The sequence below is a fragment of the Apus apus genome, chromosome 6, assembly GCF_020740795.1.
Source record: "Apus apus isolate bApuApu2 chromosome 6, bApuApu2.pri.cur, whole genome shotgun sequence".
In the NCBI taxonomy this organism is placed as follows: domain Eukaryota; kingdom Metazoa; phylum Chordata; class Aves; order Apodiformes; family Apodidae; genus Apus; species Apus apus.
Window position 1 is genome coordinate 37,427,568 of NC_067287.1, and position 15,512 is coordinate 37,443,079.

The window sequence follows — 15,512 nt, forward strand, 5'->3', positions numbered from 1 at the left end:
TTTGCTTCGCGGGCTGCGTGGGCTGAGTTTTCCCATTAACCCTTCTGGGAGGACAGAGGCCTCTGAGCTGCTCCACAGCCTCCCAGGAACCTCCCTGGGGGTGCACCAGGGAGGTGCTGGCAGCACGGGCAGCGCGCACACCCACTGGGGACCCCCCCCCTTTTTTTTTTTGCTCTCCCACTAACCACGGAGGGGGCACCTCAAGCAAGAAAAGCTTTATTGCAATTACACGAATAAGCCACGAAAATACATTGCAAAGCGGCAGAGGGGAGGGTGATCAGGAAGCGCAGAGAGGGGCAATGGGGAGGAGCTTGCTTGCAGAAGCAGGCACAGCTGGCACAGCTGGCTGCAAGCTGCTGTCCCACTGCCAGCTGCTGCCCCACTGCCAGCTGCTGCCCGAGCCCCCCCGCTCCCACCACCACCGAGGGAGAAGGGGTCTGGGCAGCCATGGGCAGGGGGCTTCGGGCAGCCAGCCCAAAGGGTGCCACGGAGGAGAGGGAGGAGCTCACGGGAAGCCAGGCAGCATCTTCAGGGAGGGGCGGGGGGGGGGGTGTGGATCTCAAGCTTCAGCCACTGGCACCACATCGGCTGCGGCACTCCGGTCAGGCGGTGAAGGTGTTCCTCCCGTGGGGATCAGGGTCTGGAGAGCTAGGAGTCAACCAAGAGAGATGGTCAGGGCTGAGCCGAGGCTCCCACACCAGTGTCTCCCCCTCTCAGCCATGCCTTGGGCGATATGGATGTGTAGCTAAGTGGATATCCTAATTGGATATATCCGTGTATCCTGATAGGACTTTAGGAATAAAGTCTTTCCTGTGAGGGTGGTGAGACACTTGGCCAGGCTGGACAGAGAAGATGTGGCTGCCCCATCCCTGGAAGTGTTGAAGGGCGGGTTGGATGGGGCTTAGAGCAGCCTGGTCTAATGTGAGGTGTCCCTGCCCATGGCAGGGGGTGGGATCTAGATGATCTTTAAGGTCCCTTCCAACCCAAACCAGTCTGTGAGTCTCTAATTCTGCAAGACGTGGCCCCACACAGCGCCCTGAGCAACTCTCCAGCGTGATGCTAAAATCACCCACTCCCCGAAGGCCAAGCCTGGGTGAGCTCTACTGCACAGAGACAAACACAGAGTTGGGTGATTTCTCTGTGGAGTGTCAGGTTTGCATCTTTCACTGGCTTTTTCCAGGCAGTGAGGAGCAGCGTGCTGTTCCTCTGCAGTGCTCCCGTCATGGATTTGGGATGGTGGCTGCGTGCTGAGTAGGACCCAGCCACATCCCCTGGGAAAAACCACAGCACCAGCTGCACTACTATGGTTTTGTCATTGTGATGTCTGGGTGGGAGCTCTTCTCTGAATGACCCCACACACAAAAAAAAAGCAACCCACACCACTGAATGAGGTGAGTAGGTCATGAAGCTCTCTTGCTCTCCTTTGCACTGGGAAATCCTGTTGGATTTCCATTGGTGTCTGACCCTACACCATGCACGCAACCTGGCATTTGGGAGTCCTACTGCTCCATCCCTCCAGCCTGCTCTGATTTCTTTGTGCTTGGCCATGTTGCCAGCTGGCTGGTGGCCCACCACACCAATATGCCTGTGCTTCCCTGGAGCATCCCACACCCCAGAGTCTCATCTGAAGCAACCCAGGGAGGCTCCAGAGCCAAGCATCACTCATCTTCTTTTTGGTCCAGATGCAAATGCTCTTAGACACACTCTTCCCTTCAGGAATAAGTAATGCTGCTGAGATGGATGGAACCAGAACAGGGCACTCAGAGAGGGCTTCAAATACTCGAGTCCTCATGCACATCCCAGCTTTCCCCTTTCAGGATCAAAGCAGTTCCTTCTAGAAACACCATGCGTGTTTTAAATCAGCAACAGCCTGCAGTTCAGCGTGGGCCTGAGAAACGAAGCCACTTCCCACCACTCCATTTTTATCTCCCTCATCTCCTAGCTGGTTTTGGTCCCCACGTGCAGAGCCAGCATCAGCATCATTTCTGGGAAGAGGCATCCCTGTGGTTCCAGTGCCTAAACACGGGGGTGGGAACCCAGAGCCAGTTTGGTTTTGCACTTGGCTAGGTTTAGTCTGCGGGATGCTTTCTGAGTGCTGCGGTGTCTCTTGTTCCTCTTTGCAGGACAACTGTGCTGAGGCAGAGCAGGGGGTGGGGGGCTGAACATCTGGAGTCGAAACAGTTGCACATCTGGTACATTCAGTACTTCCTAAAAGTCACTGCCACGTTATCCTTTGGATGGGGGCCTGAGGCTCGATGCACAGCACAGCGGATTAAGCTCCACAGCTGCTTTTTTGACATTTTTTAATGTTTTGGGTTGTTTTTTTTTTTTTTCTGAAGGGAAAGCAAAAAATAACCCTCTCAGCAGAGCCCCAGCTCCCCGTGCTATCCAACATGGGAGCAGGGGGACTGCACTCAGACCATGACCTTTCTGCAAGCCATCCCACCCCGTGCTCCACGCTCACGCCAGCTGCAGCCGCTCTGGCCACGAGCCGAGGCACGGAGCTCCCTGCCTGCACATGCTGACATCCCTGGGGACAACGAGGGCTGGCAACCAACCCTGGCAAAACCTCATCCTTCTGTTGCAAAACACCCAGCCAAGGGGACCAAACGGGCTTGGGCCAGTAAGGTGGGGGGCTTGTGGCACCAACCTTGTCCCCTGGTGCACAACCGGAGAGCGTGGGGACGCCCATGGCCTGGGGGGGGCTGTGAGTGCTGAGAGAGTTGGGGTTGTTGAGCCTGAAGAGAAGGTTTTGTAGAGAACTTAGAGCACCTTTTAGTACCTGAAGGGGCTACAGGAGAGCTGGGGAGGGACTTTTTAGAAGGGCATGGAGTGGCAGGACAAGAGGGAATGGTTTCAAGTTGAATGAGGGGAGATTTAGATGAGCTATTAGGAAGAAGTTCTTCCCTGTGAGGGTGGTGAGACCCTGGCCCAGGTTGCCCAGGGAAGCTGTGGCTGCCCCATCCCTGGCAGCGTTGAAGGGCAGGTTGGATGGGGCTTGGAGCAACCTGGTCTGGTGGGAAGTGTCCCTGCCCATGCAGGAGGGTTGGAACTAGAGGATCTTTGAGGTCCCTTCCAACCCAAACCAGTCTGTGATTCTATGGGCCAGGGTGCCTCCATCAAGGTCCCCAGTACCAACAGGACCCTTCCTGCAGTGGGACAGTGCCAGCCACCTACTAGGAGTATGTCACCGCTGGCCACCAGTGGAGATGAAGGGCACAAATACCCACTTCCCTCTCACATCCAGCAGTGTGGCATGTCTTCTGCAAGCAAAGGAGCTGGGAGCACCTAACATCCAGCTGCTGCCCAGGCCCCGGCTGGAGCAGGATTCATACAAAAAGCTAGTCAAGGGGGACACCTACTGACCAGCCTGGGGGAGCCAGGGCCAGGGACCTCCCCGGGGGTGGGGACTGCAGCCAGGCAGGGTTAGGGGAGACGGGCTGCTGGGCTCTCCTCTTCTGCAAAAGGCCCGAGAAAGGTGTCAGAAAGGATTTGTGCTCAGCCCCCACCATCCTGCAACCCCTGCAGCCAGGGAGAAAATGAGATGAAGGATTCATTCCTCCCACAGCACAGAGCAATCCCCCAGGAACCCCACCTCTGCTGGCATTGGAGGGGTCAAATTACCCTTGCTAATGGACCATAACCTTGAAATTAGCATAATTAAAAGCGACGAACATGAATATATTAAAAAAACCTGAATCACAACTAAAAGAGGGTATTAAATTTAAAGAGTCTCCCTGGTGAAAGTCACTCTTCCTTAGGGGAAACATTCTATTTTTCCAACCCTGTCATGTACCAGATTTGCAAATAGTCTAGGGAAAAAAAGCACATAACAATACTCCAAGCACTTCATTTTGGGAGCATGACCTGGGAAGGATATGAAGGGGAGTGGAGACCTTCAGCTGAGGCCCAGACCTCAGCTGGCCCCTCTTTGATGGAGACCCACCACGCTCTGGGGGCAGAGGGAGGAATCAGACCAGTATTTTCCTGCCAAAATAACAATTTCCCACAAAATAATGTATTCCCAAAGAGTTTGACTAAGTAATATTGAGTCAGTTGCTTCCAGAAATGTTGAATCATTCTGTCTTGGACAAAAATGCATAGCTTTGAGAGAGAAAAGCAATGCATTCAAGTTACTCTGTTGATTAACTGGGACAATCACCTTGCATTGAACATTCACTCCAATATTAGGGACATTAAATATCTCTTTTTTCCCAGTGACGTGGCTGTGGGTGCATCCCTGGAGCATTTAAGTTCCTATAAAATGCAAACCCAAGACACACCACAACTGCAAGCAAAACATTAAGGCTCTTCCCAAAGAAAACAGCCAACCTCCTCCTGAGCCCTACCAAAGAAATCCAAGACGAATTTGACATATTCCTTGCTATTTTGTTGTTATCCTTGTTGCCACCAACATGTTCCTAAACACCTCTTTCTCCAGACCTTGCACAACACCAAATGATCCAGATGATGATGCATAAGCTCCCAGATTCCCACATAATGGTGGAGTTTCCTTTCTTTTTTTTGGTGTTTTTTTTTTTCTTTGATTTGCAAAAGAACCTGGTAAATGTGACCCCAAAGAGAAGCTGCAAAGTCAAAAGTAACGCCAGAGTTACAGAGTTACTACAAAAGTAAGGCTGGGCTCTGTCTCTCCCTTCATCAAGGAGTGGATTCCTGAGCAATGGGAGGCAAATGAGCACTTGCTCTGCAGGAGCCCACCACAGATTTATCATTTTTTACATGCCCAGTCTGAGAAACCCCCAGCTTCATTTACAGCAGGGCTGGCACTTCCCAGCTAGAGCTGCTCAAGTGCCTTTTTCTATTATAAATGGTCTCCAGAGAGCTAAAACAAAATCAAAACAAGCCTCCTGTACCAGAGCAAAAAAAAAGCAGACTTGTGTTGGGTTTGGTACCTTGAGTCTCCTTCGCCTGCTCAGTTCTCTTGGAAATACCTCATGGTTTCACCACCAACCAAGCAGGCATCAGCTGGGTCAAGTGAGCTAAAAACCACCACAGAGAGAAGGCCCCCCACACCCTGACCTGCAGGGCAGCACATCTCAGCAACAGTCCTTAAAAACCACATCCCGAGCAACACTGCTTTCCAATCTAGGAGCTGGCAGGTCTGGGAGCCTCTCCTGCTGCTCCATGGGGGGGACACAGCCCTCCTGTGAGGTGGCCACCACTGCTGGGACCATCCCTTGCCTGGCTCCGGGGCATCCTTCCCAAGGATGCTCCTTGCTGCATCCTGCAGCTGGACAGGACAGCTGGGATGCCAGAGCCTTGCTGGGATCTGCCCTCTCCTCCTTCACCCCCCATGCCTGCAGTGGCTTCACCTGCAGGCCCAGTCCCACTGGAAGCTGGTTCCTCACAGAGGGCTGGGCAAGGCAGCCAGAGAGGGACATTATCTGCGGGTTCACCGGCACGGGCAGGGCTGGGGAGGCATGGCTGCAGCCCGCTCCTCCTCTCCAGCAGCCTCTGAGCGTGGCTGCATCTGGCAGACCCGACCTGGCAGCTGCTATTTTGGGCAGCACTGTCTCCATGGGGGTGGGGGTGGCACGGGGAGCCCAGCACAGCCGCAGCAGAGAGATCCAGGGCAGCCGCAGCCGCCGCGGCACCTCACGCACGGCCGCGCTCCTGGCAATTAGCACAAGTCAGCGTGACCCTAAGTCACTAAGGTCCCCTGCCTCCCTCAGATGCACAGACCCCATAGACATCGTGGCTTGTGGTGGGTTTCTCAGGCCTGGCTGACGTGGTTTCTGACTGCACCCTGTGTGCCAGAGCTCCCGAGCGCTGCCGCGTGCCAAGGAAGCAGCACAAGGAGGGGCAGGCTGCTCCTGCCACGCACCCTGGCTGCTGCCCATGGGCCTCCACCACCTGCAAGATCTGCTCATGCTCTGGCCTGTCCTACAGCCCCACAGGAGAGCCCAGGGAGCCAGGCTGGGCTGGCTCCCTCCATATAGCATCTCTCTCTGAGCGGGGCATCGCCCCAGGGCACAGGCTGCCACCACTTTGCTCAGAGGGTGGTGGCAGTGGGAGGTGGAGCTTTTGCTGGCTGGCATGTGTCCCAGCTCACCACCCAGGCCTCCAGGGAGGCTCGGGCATGCTGATGGGTGGTTACATTCCTGCTGGGTCTCACACACAGATTATTTTGTTCTTTCAGTAGGAAAAATACTTGGGCTAGATCAGGGAGAGGAACAGCAGAGGATGAGGAGTGCCAGTTGCCCACAGCTGCCTCACCACCTTGGGAGATGGCTCTGTGCTTTCTCTGGCCAGCTGGTACCTTGGGGGGAGGCAACATTTGGTCCCTCCTCTGGCATCAGCACAAATAGAAGGAGGGGCTGCTGTTGGGGGAAAGTTACTGGCTCCACCTGAGCCCAAAGCCCCCACACTCCCCTGGATGGGGAATAAGGGGATGCTCTTGAGCACGTTTGGCTGCTGGACCACTTGAAAGGCACAGCTGAACCCAAACTGCCAGGGAAAGCGGAGCAAGGAATTGGGAATGGGCAGCAAAGCACCTCATGAAGGAGCTGGAAGCTCCTTTCAACGCAGAGGCTCGGAATGCTGCAGAAAGCTGAGCACGCACGGTTTTATGACCCCCAGGCTGAGCAAACCCTTGATGCTCAGCAGCAGGGCCTGGCACCCTCCCCCACTGCTCTAGAGCTTTGCCAGCAGTGGGCTCCTGGGCTGGGGGGATGGACCTCCCCAGGGAGATGACCTGATCCACACAGAGAGAGCAGGGAGACCCTGTCTTGCTCAAGCAGACTTGCTCCGAAGGCAACATTGCTCCTTTCACCCTCTCTGAGCCCGGCCATTGTCCCTGCCAGTTGCCCAGCAGCTGCCCTAGCTCCTGTGCTGCTGCTGGAACCCACAGCCCCCTGCCCATCACCCGGGGTCCCCATCACAGTCCCACGTGGGTGCTGAGCAGCTGGCACTGGCGACAGGAGGAGAAGCGGGCCAGCACCCTGCAGGAGCTGCCCAGAGGTGCCTGTTGGCACCAGGGGAGGAAGAGAGGGAAAGGCCACGAAGTCTCAGGGCTCACCTGGAAAAACAATATATTTCCCATGTGATACGGTGCTAAAATGTATCGTGTGGCTGCTTTAGCTGCCTGGGGAACATGGTGCAGCATGATCCCCATCATTTGCAATACAGGAAGATCTTTTTGGTACAGTAGAAGATTAACAGATGGAAAATATATTTGTTTCCCTGTTTGAGAGGTAGGAGAGAGAAGTAAAACCTGGGAGCAGAAGACAGAGCTGGGCATAGAGGGACTTAGGGAAAGGTGTGGGGCACAAACATGGCAGATCTGTCCAGACAAGGGGGCTGTGAGCGATGTGTGTTGTCATACCATAACCTGTAAACTAATCTTAAAGAAAACCAAAGCATTATGGAGGCCAAGTACCTTCTCTTTTTTAAAAAAAGAAAACCTAGAATCACCCAGGAAGTGCATTGCTGAGGGGAACCTTCTCTAAAGAAAATAAAATGTGAGTGTGGCCATGATGAGAATAATAATAATATCAATAATAACAATGATGAGGTTTTGTATACAACCCCACCTTCCCTCCAAGCAGCTGAAAAGGTGTGGAAGGATGGGGCTGGACATGGTGGGTCGACCCAGGAGAAGAACAGTCGGAGCCCATGGGTAGCAGAGCTGCACAGACATTTATTGAACACAAACAGTGACAAACAAGAGCTTCCTGAGCTACTGTCCAAAGGTTTTGCTTATGGGGATTGTCAAAAGCTTTCAAAGGCCCCTTGGGGGTGTGAATCCCATACAGCTGAATTTGTCCCACTTCCAGTGGCTCGTTAAATTTAAAAAGAGGACTATTTGTGTGTGTGGGGGGGGGACGGGACTCCCTTGGTTTAGTATGAAAAATGGCTTGTCTGGACCCTGCCATGTTGCAGAGAGAGGAGCCTGCAGGTGAACTCGCCTGGCTCAGCTCCCACGAGTTCTGCTTCCCAAACAACATGGGGAGGGGAGGGGGAAGAGGAAAACCAGACCTTACCCTGAGGGCAGGGATGCCAGGTGGCAAAGGGGAGCCAGGACAAGCAAAGCAAAGGAAGAAGGAGCATCCAAGGAAGAAGGGTGAGAAAAGTTAAGTCCTCTGAAGCACACACAGCTCTGGGTGGCCTCACACACCCATAGGCTACAGCATCGCCAACGTCAACTCAAACATGTAAGTAACTACACTAGACTGACACTACAGACCCCATCATCTTCTGAAGTCCTGCCAGCAGAAAAGAAAACAACAACCCCCCCCCCTCCCTCTTCCCTGTCCCCCGAAAAGCAGATGAAGCAATAACACCGTACGCTGAAAACAAGGACCAAAACCAAAGAGCTCGAGAGCAGCCTCAGGAGCACAGTGAGGAGCTCGTAAAGAAACGTTCCAGTGTGTGCATATGCATGTGTGTTTATGTGTGTGTGTGTGTGTACATGTTAGTTAGTAAAGAAAAGAGTATCTGTGGAGGCAAAGGGAGGACGGTAAAAGTACAGGCAGCACAGGCTGGGTGAAGTGCCGGTGGCTGGAGAGGGTCGGGTGGTGCAGAGTGGAGGATGGTGGGTGGAAATTAGAGTGCGCCCATTCCAGTGACCTCAGACGTCAGCCTAGAATAGACAGGGGCAGAGAGAGGGGTGGGGGGGAGACAAAAACAAGCGCTTAATCACCGGAGCAGAAAAGAAAACGAAGCCCCTGCGGGGCAGTGCTCCTCCTCTTGCCTGTGCCCTGCTCAGACCAGGGGCAGAGCATCCCTGGGTGGCTTCATGGGCCTTTGGGGAGGTCCCTGTGGAGGGCTTGGGGGGGGGGCTGGAGCACAGAGCCAGCTGGATGGGCCGGATGCCTTCCCCTCTCCTCGCTGCTGCCAGATCATGCCCATCCCTGGCACTGCATCATGGCCGAGGTGCCACCCACCAGGGGTGCTGGCAGGAGACATCCCAGCACGTGGCTTCACTTCCACCAGCATCCCTCCCAAGGAGGAGAAGCAGCTGTCCCAGCTCCCCGGGGGCTTCTTCCTTTTGCTCTGTTGTTTTTTTTTTTTCAAAAGGATGGGAGAGGCTGAGCCGTGCCCCCCATCCTGCCCCCTTGCCAGGTCATCTCTGCCACAGCACAGGCTGCAGCTCAGCCAGCCCTTTCCCAGTAACCAAGAGCCACTCGTTTTCTTTCTCTCTTGCCTCAGGAGGTGGGGGGGTTGGCAGGGAACTGCAGGGAAAGCCGCACGGCCCTGCCCGTGGGCGCAGGGCCGGCCACATCCCTCTCCCGAGCGGCGGGAGAGGAGGTGTCCTGGCTGCGGGCAGGGAGGGGCAGGGTGGGATGGTGAAGGGCAGGTGCAGGTCAGGACTAAGGTGGGTTGGGTTCAAGGAGGAGAAAGCACATACAGACCTTGCTGCTGCTCCCAGCCCACACCCCAACGAACGTCAAGAGCCGCCGCCAACATCTCCCCGTCCGCAGGACCCCACCAGCAGCCTCTGCAGCCGCTGCATCCCGGGACGGTGCTGGGTGGGCCCGGCACCAGCTCTGCTGGCAGCACGCCGGGCACACCAAAGGCCCTGCCTCCCCTTAAGCTCCCTGTCCACAAGTCCACAAGGCGCAGGCAAACAGGTCTGGGTGAGCTCACCACCGGCACGGAGCTGGTTCCCAACCCTTCTCCAGCTCTTACGCGCTCCCCTTTCCCAGCACGCTGGACCCCCACGGCACAGGCAGCCTTGTCCCCAGGCTGCAGGCAGCATCAGGAGCCCTCAGCCCCTGCAAAACCCTGCCGCACCAAGCTTTTTTAGTACGAAAAGGAAGCAATCATGCCTTGCATTGACTGGACTGATCATTTTCGCTGGATGGAGGAAAGCCCTTGGGAGGCCTGGAAGCCCGCGCGAGAGCCTCTGAGGTGGCAACAAGCGACGCCGGGATCCCGGCGAGCAGGTCCCAAGTGATGCTTCCCCACCACCGGGCTCAGCTCCGTCCCCATCCCCTGCCTCATCCGCAGGGAAAGACACGGCGATTTCGCACACACACCCCCCCCCACGAGCAAAATCCTCGAGCGTGGCGGGTGGGCAGGCGACCGGCGCGACCCGCGGCTGCTCCACCGGCAGCGACGCAGTTCCCAGTCCCCAGACAAAGTTGCCTGCTGGGGCAGGGAAGGGGAAAGAGAGAGAAAGAGAGAGAAAGAGAGAGAGAGAGAGAGAGAGAGGAGAGAGAGGTCCTGCTGGTGACGTCTGGTCCCCTGCGCTCAGAGGTCTCCGGAAGCCACCATCTGTCCCAGCCTGCCTGAGGGAGCCCCTCCTGGCCCCCGGTGCCGGGAGCGAGCGCGACTCCCAGCACGTCGGCAGGACGGGGGGCGGCGGAGCTCGGCGGGGGGGTCTCACCTGGCGTTGATGAGGTACTGAGCAAGGCTGATGTTTGCGGGGGTCCCTGTGATGGTGATTTGACGCTCCGACGACCCTTCCGTGGCGTTGGCGATTTTGATCTGCGCTCCCGACATCTGCCGAATTTCATTGATTTTGGTCCCTTGGCGTCCGATTATGCAGCCTATTAGCTAGAAAAAAAGCACGGAGGGAACGTCTGAGAAGCGGCAGCCCGGGCGGGCACCGGCGAGACGCGAGCACGACGCCGGCCAGAAGCCTTCCTCCCTCTGCCCTGGGGCACCAGTGACCTTAATGCTCATGAAAACAGGAGAGGGACAGCCCAGGGTGAACCCCACCTGCCTGTGAGCACGGTCCTCCCAGGACACGTCCTCGGCGGGGTGTGGGGGGGGTCAGTTTCACTCATCTGCACACGACATCCCGGAGGGCTTCAGGAAGGGAGAGGCACTACACTAGGTTCATTTCAGGAACAACAGTTTTCACGGTCTCACCATGGGTCCATGTTTTTCAAGGGTCTGAGGATGGGAACAAGTGACGCCTCAGGCTGTGCTCCACACCTGTCCCCTTGCCGGTCACAGTGCACCTGAAGGCGCTGACACGGGAGGTGTCACCAGAAGGAAACAAGCCCACAGCCCAAGCCCAAGTGCCCCCTCATCAGCTGGTGCAGCCACACGCCACTGGTGGCTTCACATTGCTCACTCCATCCCACCCTTCTTCTACCCTGCTGGGCCATCCTCCCTGCAGCCAGTGCCCGCTGCCTCTGGCACCCCCTTGGGCTCTTTCGGCGCAACACGAGGGCTCGCGGGTCTGCACGCTTGGCAGGAGGGCACCATGTGCCCATGGTGCCAGGAGAATTCTATCTCAGTGTGTGACTCGCCCCCTTTTGTCAAAAATCGGAGCCAGTTGGGAGGCTTGCATTTCCTCAGTGGTCCTCAAGGGCTTGAGTTCCCTCTGTGGTCTTCATCTTTGCTCTCACTCAGTTGTGTGAATCCAACCATGGTTCCCTCCAGTACTTCCACAAGCTGGCAACGTGTATCAAGATGTCCAACTTCTCCAACACTGGCATGAGGTGTTTCCGCATGCCCTGCTTGGCCATCAGCATTTGAGCTCCTTTCCAGGGTTGTAACTGGGAATTTTATATATGGGGCATTCATCTTGGCAGCTGCTGGACTTCTGTTGCTTTCTGTAGAAGCAGAGACAACTGCTGTTCCAAATGTTCACTGGCCCTGTCGATAGATCATGGGGCTACTTTAGTGGTTGTTCCCATATGGACCTGGATATATATCCCAGTGCAGCACTGGAAGGGTATCAGCTATCGGGGGCTGCAATGTCATGTTTGGCCCAAGAGCTGCCCATCCTGGTCTTCAGGGCACAGAAATAACTCAGAGGAGCTTCAGCAAATGGATAACCTTCACAGCTGGGAACCTGCTAAGGAGACCTGAGGAGTCAAACCTATTTGGAGAGGTGTTCCACAACATCCAAGCCTCTCTGCACCACATTCAAGCTTCTCCTGACATTCAGAAGAGTGACAAGATGGATTCAATCACCAGCTTTCCTTCAATTCTCCTTTCTCTGCAGCCCAACCACAAGCTGATCAACCCCACTGAAACATCACTGCAGACCCTTTGCTTCAAGACATCCAAGTCTGTCCTTTGCTTCCTGGGGAGGTGGCAGAGGGAATTCAGAGCCTTCAAAGCAACAGGAGGCAGAGATTAGGAGGCATTTCTCAGCAGGCAAAAAGATGCAGGTGATGACATCTAATGCTGTGCAGGTCAGAGGAGAGCCAGGCTCTCCAGTTCTCAGTGCTCCCAGGTGCCACAGGAGATCCCTTGGCACGTTGAAGGGGAGGAAATGCCCCTTTCCAAAGGGTCACTTGATATTCCTGAAGACACCTTCACTGCTGCTAGGGCCATGGTCCCCCTTGCTTGACAGAAATGGCTGTTGCAGCCTCAGGAGCACTTGCAGAGCTCCCTGCAGCCTCCTGGAGGGGGCTCCTCATTGGATGGACAGAAGCAGACCTGGGATGAGCTCTACTGCCACCTCCCCTTGACTCCTCGGCAGAGCCCTCCCTCAGGGTGGAGCATCTCCAAGGGTTTCAGCCGCCAGATGCTCAGAAGCTGTTTCACTGCTTCCCTCCTCTCTTGAGTGGAAGGAGGTCTGGCAAGTGTCCCAGAGGAGCAGAGGTGCCCAGCAGAGGTGCCCAGCAGCTGCAGCCAGGCTCACTGCCCTTCCCTTGCACTGCAGTGGTGAACAGCAGGAAAAAGTGGCAACGGCTGCCAGACCCAGTCCAGAAACTCCATCCTGATGAGGATGGGCTGAAGGTGCTTGTAGATGTTGGGAGATGAGGACAGAGACTGGACATCATCCCGCTGCTTTTCCTGATGCTGATTTGAGCAGCCACTCATTATCAGCCCATGGAAACTGGTGGGCCAGTCCAGAAGCAAGTGAGACCTTGGATCCCGGTGCCGGCTGCGTTGGGCTCTGCATCCCAACCTCCTCCCACCTGAGCATCTCCCAGCACCCTTCTCACACCACTCAGTGCCTAGCATGACTCCAGCCTCCTCCCAGCAAACATCCCAGTCCAACATCCACTTTACCACAAAGCCTCCACCTCTGAGACCCCAAAGCTGACTGCCACCAGTACGAAGATGAGACACGCCACCCTTCAAAAGCCTGTGAGGCACTTTGTGGCCTTGGAGACACTATTGACTTACCTCTCCAACCCCTCAGTAGCTACAATTGAGCCAGTGCTGGATTAAGCAATTATGGTTTGATCAGGCCTGGCTCAGGAGCACTCTCTCTCCTCCCCAGTGCTGTCAATGGGCACGTTTCATGAGCACTGAGTTCACTTGGAAAGGGAAAAGGAGCATTGGGAAGGATTGTGTCTAGGAAAGCTAGCAAGGGGGGAAAGTCCAGTGGGTGCTTTATGCTGCAGGCTGGTCCCCAACAGACTGCATGTGGCATGGGTGGACCTGGTGAGAGGGCATCTCTAAACATACTCAACAAAGTCATAAGCCTGCAGCTTACATATATATATATATATGTATATATATATATGGTCACACACACACACATACATAGATATATATGTGTGTACACACACACACATGCTGAGGAAGCACTTGGATTTACTTACATCATTGGGAATGGTGAGTTCATGAGTACTGGCCGGGGGACTGGCATCCAAACCTGGGCATATGCAAGGGAAAATGGTTATAACTTGCTGAGGCAGCACGGTGGAGCTCCACTGCTTTCCTGTAACATCAGCACTGCAAAGGCTCCATCCTGCTCCGGGGCTGGGAGGGGAAGGGGATCACACACTCTGGTACAAGGAGGAGGAAGACAGTTGCTACCTGACCCTGCTGGTGCTGGGTGCCACCTTCCCCTTGCATTCCTCTAGCTGGCCTGGCCTGCACTGCCCCAGGAGGGCCTCACCTTCCACCCTCCATCCTCCCCCTGGAAATGGCTTCAGAGGAGGGCACGTCACGGTGCACGGCTGCAGCATCGCTGAGAAGAGGTGGGGAAAGAACCCTTGATGGCCTCCTCCACGCAGCAGCAGACAGCCTGCCAGCTGGAGAACCCCACTCTGGAGGCAGAGTCTGCCCACGGGAGGGCTGCCCACGCAGCCCCAGCCCTCTCTGGGCATACAGGTACCACAGCTCAGTGCCCCAAAACTGGTTTCCCAGAGGGAACCAGCAGCACAGGGCAGCCTGCAAAGTATTTTATGAGTTGAAGCCCTGTGGACCTGCACACCCAAGGTAAGCCAGACTGCTAGGACATGCACACTAGCTGGACCCAGGGCTGGTGGTCCCCCTTGCTCCCAAGAGAAAGCAAGGCAAACAGTACAGAGATGTTGTCCATATCCCTTCCTGCAAAGTAAAGAACCTCTCCTATGAAGACAGGCTGAGAGAGCTGGGGTTGCTCAGGCTGGAGAAGAGAAGACTCCAGGGAGACCTTCGAGCACCTTCCAGTGCCTGAAGGGGCTCCAGGAAAGCTGGGGAGGGATTTTGGACAAGGACATGGAGTGATGGGATGAGTGGGATGAGTGGGATCAGCTTTAAGCTGAAAGAGGGGAGATATTAGGAAGAAATTCTTTGCTGTGAGGGTGTTGAGATGCTGACCCAGGTTGCCCAGAGAAATTGTGGCTGCCCCATCCCTGGAAGTGTTCAAGGCCAGATTGGATGGGACTTAAGAGCAACCTGGTCTCGTAGGAGGTGTCCCTGCCCATGCCAGGGGGTTGGAACTCGATGACCTTTAAGGTCCCTTCCAACCCAAACCAGTCTGTGATTTTGTGATTTAGAGCCTGCTTCCCTACCAAATTAGATGGCAAGCAAGCAGCAAAGGCAGCAGTGTGCTTCCTCCCAGCCTCTCCTGGGCCAGGGAGGGCACTTTCCTCCTTGGTGGGCAAGGCTGGAGCCAGCAGGTGACCCTGTGCATGCAGCTGCAGAGGAAGAGGACAGCATGCCCTAACACTCCTAGGCCAGGACAAAGCCTGCCTCTCCCACAGGTTTCTACATGAAATCACCTCACTGCTGAAGCAGGGATGTCCTTTGTCCAATCTGCAAGAGAAGCTGTCTGGTGGCTAACAGGAATTTGCAGCAACTGCAGAAAAAAAAACCCTTATGCATATGCTATAAAGTACTGATGAAAGCTTTTAAGAGTGGACAAGAGAACGAAAGACTGCAAGGTCTGTATTCGAGGGAAGAGGGAGAGTAAAGAAGCAGAAGGAGACTGGAAGTGCTGGGCTGCTGTGACCCAAGGCAGCAGCTGCTCCCAGTTCCTCATACCACACAGCAACATGATGCTGCCTTAACTGTGCTGAGCAGCTGCTGCCAGCAGTGGCCAGCTCTGCTGGTCTGCACCTCCACTGCGGTCCCCTGTGCTGCACAAGAGGAGCTGCTGCCCAAACAGGTCTTAAAACCCAGCAGGTCTGATCTGATGTCTGTCTGGGTACCAGCACTGCCAAAGCCAAAGTTCTAAAACACTGAAATGAAGCTTTATGTGCAATCCCACTTTAGCATCACCCCTAGAAGGGAGAGGGTCCGGGTATCCTCAAAGTGCTCCTGCATCATCCCTGAGCTTTCCCAAGTGCTGCCCCTCCCTTAGGGATGCCTGGGTACACCATGTGGGGATCAGCTTGCAGGAGGCCTCCTTACCACATTTT

At 55.4% G+C, this 15,512-nt stretch overlaps 1 protein-coding gene across 23 annotated transcripts in view; it reads right to left on the minus strand.

Moving 5' to 3' along the window:
- Nucleotides 1–200: 200 nt before the first annotated feature.
- Nucleotides 201–15,512, minus strand: part of PCBP3 (poly(rC) binding protein 3) — a 65,500-nt gene continuing 50,188 nt past the window's right edge. For 12 of the 23 annotated variants that reach the window (XM_051623834.1, XM_051623826.1, XM_051623845.1 and 9 more), the window contains 3 exons: nucleotides 13,485–13,537; nucleotides 10,352–10,521; nucleotides 201–648 (listed from right to left, as the gene is read on the minus strand). In XM_051623834.1, coding sequence (XP_051479794.1) covers nucleotides 603–648; nucleotides 10,352–10,521; nucleotides 13,485–13,537 — 269 coding nt within the window. In that variant the 3' untranslated portion in view covers nucleotides 201–602. Of the gene's footprint in view, nucleotides 649–7,640; nucleotides 8,603–10,351; nucleotides 10,522–13,484; nucleotides 13,538–15,512 lie in introns of those variants that run through there. The other 11 variants (XM_051623846.1, XM_051623844.1, XM_051623841.1 and 8 more) reach the window with 4 other exon arrangements.